Below are 9,992 nucleotides of genomic sequence, written 5' to 3'. Positions count from 1 at the left end.
CCCACCAAGGCGTGGTTCTGATGGTATATTGACATCTGATTGGAGGATGAGTCGGTGATATCATAACCCCTCGCGTACGGCGAGTCCTCTTTTGATGAGATCACTATCTCTGGAGGATTCTGGGTTGGTTGATTGGAGGATGGCAAGGATGAGGAAGTGGGTGGAGCCTCTCTGTCCCGGTCCCGCCCTCCAATGGCAGTTGTGGCGGTAACAGGTGCTGCCCCGCCCTCTTTGGTGTCGCTGCCGCTGTCTGATTCGATGAGGTTGCGTCTGGAGGCGCTGAGGCGACTGAGAGGTTTCATCACGCCGCCTGTGTATTTACAGGAGCTCATGGCGATCTCTGTGAAAGGGTTGCTGTCTCTCCGATGGACCAGCGGGCTGGCCTGGCGGTGCTTACATCCCCTCTCTCTATCCCTGTCCCTCTCTCTATCCCTGTCCCTCTCTCTCTCCATGGAAGGGGAGTGTGAGGAGTAAAAGAGGGCGTTGTAGACTGGGGAGTTGTCTCCACTCAGGCTGTGCTGGGAACCCAGGCACGAGGACAGAGGGGTGCTGGTGGGGTGAAGGGCATTGGGGAGGGGGGGCAGGGGTTGACCCCCCACTGAGGACAGAGGCAGTTTGGGGAGTGAGGCCTTGGGCATGTTAGGTGTAGTGGGGGACCCATTCAGCCGGTCCAGACTGGATCCCCCCCTGTGGTTGGAGTGGTTTGATCCCGGGTAGTTGCCGGTCATGGAGGAGTGGGAGATTCCACTCAGAGGGAGGGGGAACCGCGGGTCCTCGTCCTCACTGCCTCCCAGGAGAGTCAAGCTCAGAGAGGGAGGGGGCTCCATGGTGGGGGCCGGAGGGCGACAGGCCGCTCTCTACCTAACGGAGAGACAGAGGGAGGAAAAGGAGAGAGAAAAATGGAAAGAGAAGTACAGAAGAAACATTAGAATTAGAAGAGAGATGGGGTTTAATTATGAAACAATGGAGAGAGGAAGGAAGAGAGAGATGGAGGAAGGGAGGCGTGGAAGAGAGGGAGCACATGATGGATGAGAAGTTCAGATAGGATAGACTATAGCAAATTATCTGGACGTGTACAAGGCAAATCCGATCATTAGTGAAAAATGATTATTTTCAAAGTATTGACTTTATTGAGCACAGTTGAATACTGGTCCCCTAGAATGCATGCTTCTGTCAAATCTGTGTTTATATGTGTCCTATAGCTTACATGGCAAGGATCTTTCAATTCACTTTTATTCATTCTTAAACTACCTTCCTAAAATCTCCCAAATTATCTCACACCCAGACACCATGCATTCTTTGTCTTTCTCTCCCCAAAACCCCCTCTCTCTCTCTTCCTCCTCCTACCTTCTCTTCCCCTTCTCTGTCCCCCAGGTCAGTCGTGTTGAATCACTGGCTGGATGAAAATAGACCCCCACACTTTTTCTTTTTCATGTTGTCACGGCCATTCCATCATCTTTTGCTCCCCTTCTTCTAGGTGCGAGACCAGCGACAGGTCCTCACAGGAGACGGAGCGCTTTGATTTCTCCCAAATAATTCACTGGTTCCCTTCCTTCCCTCTGTGCTCGATGATTCCTTCCCTCAATTCGCCGTTGTAAAATCAATCAGTCTTTATCTCCGTCAGTCCATGGATCAATGAATTGATATCACGAATATCGAATATTTCAAATGTCCTTAAAAATGAAAGAACTGAATAATCTTTCATGATTATATTATGAACCTACTGTTGATATGAAAATCTCCGTCAGCATTCTCACCATATAAAATAACTGAATCGCTAGACTACTCGACATTTACATGCAAACATGCTATGCTAAACGGAGAAAGGTAGCCTATAAATGACAAATATGATTTTCTATGCAACTCTTCCTTTACCTCACTCACTCATTCTATCGCTCACACTGTCTCTTCGAATATGTTTCTCTCAACTTCACTCTCTCTCGCTTGCTCTCGCTCTCTGCCTCCCCTCCCTGTAATTCTCATTGGACAGTCACTGGGTAATTATGAAGACAAGAAAAACTACCAACACATTTTTATCACGCCATCCAGACGTTCTTTCCCGTTGAACCCCATAATAATAAATCTAATATAAATTATATTACGCTAGTATGGATCACGATCACATAGGCTAATATTACTACTAGTTTATCTAATGCAACTGTTACATTTGCTCACAGTTCTCCGGGAAACTGTGCCATATAGCCTACATCCTCTCTGACAGCGTGCAGAATTCATTCGTTCTTGGGAGTTGCCAACACACAACTGATTTATTGTATTTATTATTCAGCAGCTCGAGCATGGGTGAACACGTTTTTTTTTTTTTTTTTTTTTTACAAAAACAAGTTTTATTTTCTAATATATAAATATATTTTTTTTACAATAAACAAAGGCATACACAGACAAGAACAATAGACAAGTCTTATTTTGACGGGCAGAATTAGACAGCTACAGGTGAAAACCAATAGGCTTTTCGACCTTTAAGCTAATGTCAACTAACGCTGTCAAATTAAGATAGGCCTAATTGAATGCTGGAAAACGGGTCATTGCTCGACAACAATTCATTCACTAGTGAACAAAGACAACAAAGAGAGCTCAATAGTCAAGAGAGTGGGAGATATAGAGGGGTGCGCCTCTGCTAAGTGGGCTGGCGGATGAGGCCGCCGGCCGCATCCGGTAAGTTTCCTGTGGTCTCTGATTGTGGTCACTTAGGCAACTGGAGTCTACCTTCTCGTGGGGTAAATTGTCCGTGGTCAGTCCGATATAAGACATCGCAATCAGGATGAGGGAAATTAAGGTGCTGAGTTTGCAGAGCGACACCGGAGACTTAGAGACGCGTAATAATAGGCCTATTCCCAATCAGAGTTTGACCGAGGAGCGGCTGATAGCCCACCTATCTGATAGCCAGTGGTGGAAAAAGTACCCAATTGTCATTCTTGAGGTAAAGTAAAGAAATCTTCATAGAAAATGACTCAATAAAAATCAACTTGAGTAAAAGTCTAAAAGTATTCGGTTTTAAATATACTTAAGTAGTATCAAAGTAAATGCAATTGCTAAAATATACAAAAAGTAAAAGTACAAATAATTTAAAATTCTTTATATTAAGCAAACCAGGCAGCACAATTTTATTTACTGATAGCCAGCAGCACACTCCAACACTCAGACATAATTTACATATGAAGCATTTGTGTTTAGTGAGTATGCCAGATCAGAGGCAGTAGGGATGACCAGGGATGTTCTCTTGATAAGTGCATAAATTGGACCATTTTCCTGTCCTGCTAAGCATTTCAAATGTAATAAGTACTTTTGGGTATCAGGGTAAATGAATGGAGTAAAAAGTACATTATTCTCTTCAGGAATGTAGTAAAGTAAAAGTACAAAATATAAATAGTAAAGTACAAAATATAAATAGTAAAGTACAGATGCAAAAAAAAAACGACTTAAGTAACTATAGTATTTTCACTTCAATACTTTACACCACTGCTGAGAGCCTACATCAAGAGTCATAATAAGCCACACAGGCCTATAGTGCATGATGCTTATGATAGGGCTATAGTGCATGATGCTTATGATAGGGCTATAGTGCATGATGCTTATGATAGGGCTATAGTGCATGATGCTTATGATAGGGCTATAGTGCATGATGCTTATGATAGGGCTATAGTGCATGATGCTTATGATAGGGTTATAGTGCATGATGCTTATGATAGGGCTATAGTGCATGATGCTTATGATAGGGCTATAGTGCATGATGCTTATGATAGGGCTATAGTGCTTGATGCTTATGATAGGGCTATAGTGCATGATGCTTATGATAGGGCTATAGTGCATGATGCTTATGATAGGGCTATAGTGCATGATGCTTATGATAGGGCTATAGTGCATGATGCTTATGATAGGGCTATAGTGCATGATGCTTATGATAGGGCTATAGTGCATGATGCTTATGATAGGGCTATAGTGCATGATGCTTATGATAGGGCTATAGTGCTTGATGCTTATGATAGGGCTATAGTGCATGATGCTTATGATAGGGCTATAGTGCATGATGCTTATGATAGGGTTATAGTGCATGATGCTTATGATAGGGCTATAGTGCATGATGCTTATGATAGGGCTATAGTGCATGATGCTTATGATAGGGCTATAGTGCTTGATGCTTATGATAGGGCTATAGTGCATGATGCTTATGATAGGGCTATAGTGCATGATGCTTATGATAGGGCTATAGTGCATGATGCTTATGATAGGGCTATAGTGCATGATGCTTATGATAGGGCTATAGTGCATGATGCTTATGATAGGGCTATAGTGCATGATGCTTATGATAGGCCTATAGTGCATGATGCTTATGATAGAGCTATACTGCATGATGCTTATGATAGGGCTATAGTGCATGATGCTTATGATAGGGCTATAGTGCATGATGCTTATGATAGGGCTATAGTGCTTGATGCTTATGATAGGGCTATAGTGCATGATGCTTATGATAGGGCTATAGTGCATGATGCTTATGATAGGGCTATAGTGCATGATGCTTATGATAGGGCTATAGTGCATGATGCTTATGATAGGGCTATAGTGCATGATGCTTATGATAGGGCTATAGTGCTTGATGCTTATGATAGGGCTATAGTGCATGATGCTTATGATAGGGCTATAGTGCATGATGCTTATGATAGGGCTATAGTGCTTGATGCTTATGATAGGGCTATAGTGCATGATGCTTATGATAGGGCTATAGTGCATGATGCTTATGATAGGGCTATAGCCTCCTAGCCTATCATCAGATTGCAGGTCCATTTATATGCAAAAACAATAAGCACTAATATAAATGTTACTAGATTGAGCCATTCTTATAGGCTGATAGGATAGTATATGGTGTTACAGCCTAGTTCTTCCTCCACAAAGTCTACCTCAACCAGCCTTAGGACTTTTGATGTCATAACATATTATCTAAGTAATGATCTTATTTTCAACCATGAGCCTATGATTATGCACAGTGTAGGGAGCTATACACACTCTCATGCGTTTTCCATATTGTGCTTTTTCTTAATAGAATATTAAGCCTATGCACTCTAACCGGATGAGTGAATAACGCGCGCGTGGAATTGTGTTGTGTAGGAGAAGATTATGAAATGTGACAGCACCTTTTCTCCCTGTAGCCTAATAATCTTCTTTGCGATTAGGGAATATTGCAGATAGTAAAGCGCATCATGTCGTCTAGGGTACGATTCCAACGGATTTCTAAATTATTACGGCACCTGCCAAATGTCAACTCTCCTTCCCTGTATCACAGCCAGTGCCTCATCGCCGACCGACCGTAGTCATGGTAATGGAAAGATGGGGGCAAAACTTCCGGACCTTAACAGTGAACTGAACAGTCATGATAATATTAAATGGCAGTTTGTAGACAGGCAGAGAGGTATGGAGAAAGAGAGCAGATGTCACTGAATTCACAGCTTGATAAAGAGAGAGAGAGAGAGAGAGAGAGAGAGAGGAGAGGGGAAGAGGAGGAGGGAAAGTGCAGGAGTGTGGAGGAGTGAGGATGCTCTGGGGTCAGGGCGACAGGTCACCGCGGGAGAGTGGCGGGTCCAGCGATCGCGCAACCAAAATAAAAACCCCGGGGAAAGGTTGAGGGTCACCGGGAGAGAGAGACATCCCAGGAAGAAGACAGTGACGTCAAGGGACACCGCTGTCCATACAACTTTACCAGACAGAGAGAGAGAGAGACAAACTAGACGGAGGCAATCAGTGGTCAGAGGGAGAGGGCAGGCCCAGAAGGAGAGGGCTGGCCCAGAAGGAGAGGGCAGGCCCAGAAGGAGAGGGCAGGCTCAGAAGGAGAGGGCAGGCCCAGAAGGAGAGGGCTGGCCCAGAGAGAGGTGGGGAGAGGTGAGTGATCAAGAGAGAAATTGGGAAAGACAGAAAGATGGAGGGGGATACCCATGCCCCCCATACAGGTTAGGGGCCTGCAAGAAAGATGGAGAGATTGGTGTAAAGACCTCGAGAAAAAGTGATTTGGGTGCTTTGTATTGGAAAGGTTAAGCCACACCTCTGAAGCATATGTCAGACATGGTGTGAAACAGATGTGACAGAGGAATAATACAACACATAGAGCAATAATGGTTGGAAAGGCAGTTGCTATGCCAACCCCACAGTATACAGATTCATTATCCCCCTTCTCTGTCTATAAAAGCGTGTACAAAGCAACACAGCGTTGTTGTGTTGTAAGGACAGTAAATTACATACGGATTTAGCTACGAAACAGAGAAAGGGGGAGATAGACAGAAGGGAGAGAGAGATCAGCCCATCCATGGATCCGATCGGCCATAAAACACACACACACACATTCGTTCACTCTCCCTCTGTCTCTTTCATTCCTCCAATCTCTCCATCTCTCATAGTCCCCTTAACCTTTACAAGGGTGATGAGAGGCACTAGTACTCCCCAAACACACACACAAGCACACAGTGTTGTTTGTACAAGGCCTGTTCAAGTGCATCCTCCCTTCTTTCCTTCCTTCTAACCTTGTCACAGGCCTTAACAACTAATCCTGAATGATCATGTTCATGTTCCAGCTCCTTTGACTCACAACGAACAAACAGTGGCACTGAGCAGATGGCCACAGATCAAATGTGAACTGATGAGATTTGATTTGATTTGAACTGATGAGCAAGTGAAGTATAGGACCTCCTCAATAAAGCACTAGACAGGGCCTCAGTCCATCAGACAGTCAGTAATAGCTGAGCTCCACAGCTTCCATCATATCCTAATGGTTGTGATTGCATTAGTGGCCTGAGAGCTGTGTGGGCTCACCCAGGGCTTCATACTAATCACTGTATGCAGATGGATACAGCCACAGCCCAGCGTTCTGTTCTCTATCTGATAGCCTAATCAAGTAGAACAGAGAGAGAGAGAAGGAGGAGAGAACAGAGACAGTGAAATGATAGAGAAAATATAAAGAGAGGGAGAGAGAGAGAAATAGAGGTAGGGAAAATATAGAGAAGGATGAGAGTGAGAGCGGGAGAGAATGGAGGGAGAGAGCTCTCCGTAATGTGTTCCTGCTCCCATCTAAGTGGAGAGACAGCAGCGCAGAACATCTCGCCTTTTAATGAAAGAACACTACATGTAACACACACACACTCACACACACACACACACACACACACACACACACACACACACACACACACACACACACACACACACACACACACACACTAAAGGCCCTTCCATTCTCATACTGCGTTTTGAGCTAGGTGTCATAGCGTCAGTGAACAGGGAGACACAGCCACAGCTATTTGACAGTATGTCAGTAGTGAATATAGTCCAATTCCCAATGATTTAGTGAATGAATTGATACAGTGACTATGCCAGTCAGAGAAGTCTTCTCTATTGCCAAACGTTGTCAACAGACTCATCACCCGTTTGAGTATCTGTTTCTTTATTCTTCCAGGTTTTTGATCATAAATCAACACTGATTATTTCTCCCAAAGCAGCTGAATATATTTTCTATGTCCAGTTTGTTCTTGCTACTTGCTGACACAAGCCCACTAATGCAGCTATGATGCAGCCTCACCATGTGCAGCCTGTGTTTGCAGTTTTTATTGTCCCATGGAAAAGTACAGTGAAATGCCTTTCTTGGTCTTTCCCAACAATGTAGTAATCAATATCAGTAGTACCCTAACAAATAAATATAAACTCAAGTAGAACAAAAACACACGAGAAATAGAAATAAGAACAAGAGGAAGTAAGTAAGCGATATACACTGAGTATACAAAATATTAAGAACACCTGCTCTTTCCATGACAGACTGACCAGGTGAATCCAGGTGAAAGTTATGATCCCTTATTGATGTCACTTGTTAAATCCACTTCAATCAGTGTAGATGAAGGGGAGGAGACAGGTCAAAAAATTATTTTTAGACCTTGAGACATGAATTGTGTATGTGTGACATTCAGAGGGCAAGACAAAAGATGGAAGTGCCTTTGAACAAGGAGGGGTATGAGGTTTTTTGAAGTTGAGGTGCCATTGCCATGATCTGTTGGGGATGTCACATCAGAAGAGTCAGTGTGTCTGTCACTAATGCTACTTGGAAGTGTTTGAGGAGTTCAGAGGCTAACTAGTGTTTTGCAGTGTCAGCGTGAGACAGGAGGAGAGTGTGTGAGCGTACACGGGGGTGGAGTGTGTGTGTGTGTATCTGAAAGGGTGTTACATATTCTTACTTAGTCAGCTGTCTGCAACCTTTCGGCTAAGTGACACTGACAGATTCTCTCTCATCTACAAACACACACACACACACACACTCTCTCTCTTTCTCATCCTCTTATTTTTCCTACAAAGTGATCCCTCTCTCATGCTCTTCACCACTGTAGCCATGACTACCACACACACTTTTCTCCTCTCTTATTGTTTGCTATTCTTTCTGGTCATTTCTGTCTACTTCTCCCTCTTGTATTCCCTTATTCCCTTCTCTCATTTATTTCCATCTGAGTACATTGATAAGCCATTCAGTCTGAACTAGTATTTCACTCTCTCATTAGTCACACCTTCCTCCCCTCTAAAGGTGACTGATTGGATTGACAGAATAAATCCAACTGACAGGTCAAGAGATTGTGGTAGAAGTATATTATATATAACTTTTTAACAAGCGCACATAGGCTCGACACAGGAGGTCAGGAAACACACACACACACACACACACACACACACACACACACACACACACACACACACACACACACACACACACACACACACACACACACACACACACACACACACACACACAGAGAGAGAGCAGCTTGATAGAGCAGACGGACTCACCAACAGAGCACTTTTATAATTGTTTTATGAGTTATTGGAAGCGAAAAATAGATGTATAATGAATTCAAATCAAACCAAATAAGGCTTCATAACACAGCTTAATCTAGTTTACTGATGTAAAACGCAGAAAACACTGTCAAGGTACTCATAAGACAAGTCTCTCACAGTTTCTGTCTGTTTCTAACAGGTTCTTAAGCATGACTAACAGGTCACCTGGGACTGATGCATACTGACACACACACACACCCCCTGGGCCTGCAGTCGGTGATAAGGCTCCATCTGGTGGTGAGTGATGGCACTGCAGATCTCTCTTCTGGTCAGACCAGGCCTGACATTCAGTTCACACAGCTCCCCAGGCCTGGCATTCAGTTCACACAGCTCCCTGGACCTAGCCTGACAACATTCAGTTCACACAGCTCCCCAGGCCTAACCTGACAACATTCAGTTCACACAGCTCCCCAGACCTAGCCTGACATTCAGTTCACACAGCTCCCCAGACCTAACCTGACAACATTCAGGTCACACAGCTCCCCAGGCCTGACATTCAGTTCACACAGCTCCCCAGACCTAGCCTGACATTCAGTTCACACAGCTCCCCAGATCTAGCCTGACATTCAGTTCACACAGCTCCCCAGGCCTGACAACATTCAGTTCACACAGCTCCCCATACCTAGCCTGACAACATTCAGTTCACACAGCTCCCCAGACCTAGCCTGACAACATTCAGTTCACACAGCTCCCCAGACCTAACCTGACAACATTCAGTTCACACAACTCCCCAGGCCTGACAACATTCAGTTCACACAGCTCCCCATACCTAGCCTGACAACATTCAGTTCACACAGCTCCCCAGACCTAGCCTGACAACATTCAGTTCACACAGCTCCCCAGACCTAGCCTGACAACATTCAGTTCACACAGCTCCCCAGACCTAACCTGACAACATTCACTTCACACAGCTCCCCAGGCCTGACAACATTCAGTTCACACAGCTCCCCAGACCTAGCCTGACAACATTCAGTTCACACAGCTCCCCAGGCCTGACAACATTCAGTTCACACAGCTCCCCAGACCTGACAACATTCAGTTCACACAGCTCCCCAGACCTAGCCTGACATTCAGTTCACACAGCTCCCCAGACCTAACCTGACAACATTCAGTTCACACAG

General features: G+C 44.5%; 1 protein-coding gene across 1 annotated transcript in view; it reads right to left on the bottom strand.

Annotated features, from left to right (window-relative positions):
* The window catches only part of LOC110520896 (small conductance calcium-activated potassium channel protein 2-like), a 95,532-nt gene extending 93,596 nt beyond the window's left edge, over positions 1–1,936 (bottom strand). Inside the window, exons 1-2 of the mRNA XM_036967821.1 lie at positions 1,348–1,936; positions 1–861 (exon numbers count right to left, since the gene is read on the bottom strand). The exon at positions 1–861 is cut by the window's left edge and continues 280 nt beyond it. Coding sequence (XP_036823716.1) covers positions 1–827 — 827 coding nt within the window. The 5' untranslated portion in view covers positions 828–861; positions 1,348–1,936. The remainder of the gene's footprint in view (positions 862–1,347) is intronic.
* Between the last annotated feature and the right edge of the window lie 8,056 nt (positions 1,937–9,992).

Source organism: Oncorhynchus mykiss, chromosome 3 (genome assembly GCF_013265735.2).
Source record: "Oncorhynchus mykiss isolate Arlee chromosome 3, USDA_OmykA_1.1, whole genome shotgun sequence".
In the NCBI taxonomy this organism is placed as follows: Eukaryota; Metazoa; Chordata; class Actinopteri; order Salmoniformes; family Salmonidae; genus Oncorhynchus; species Oncorhynchus mykiss.
Note: the sequence above shows the minus strand (reverse complement) of the source record. Positions and strands in the feature narration are given on the sequence as shown.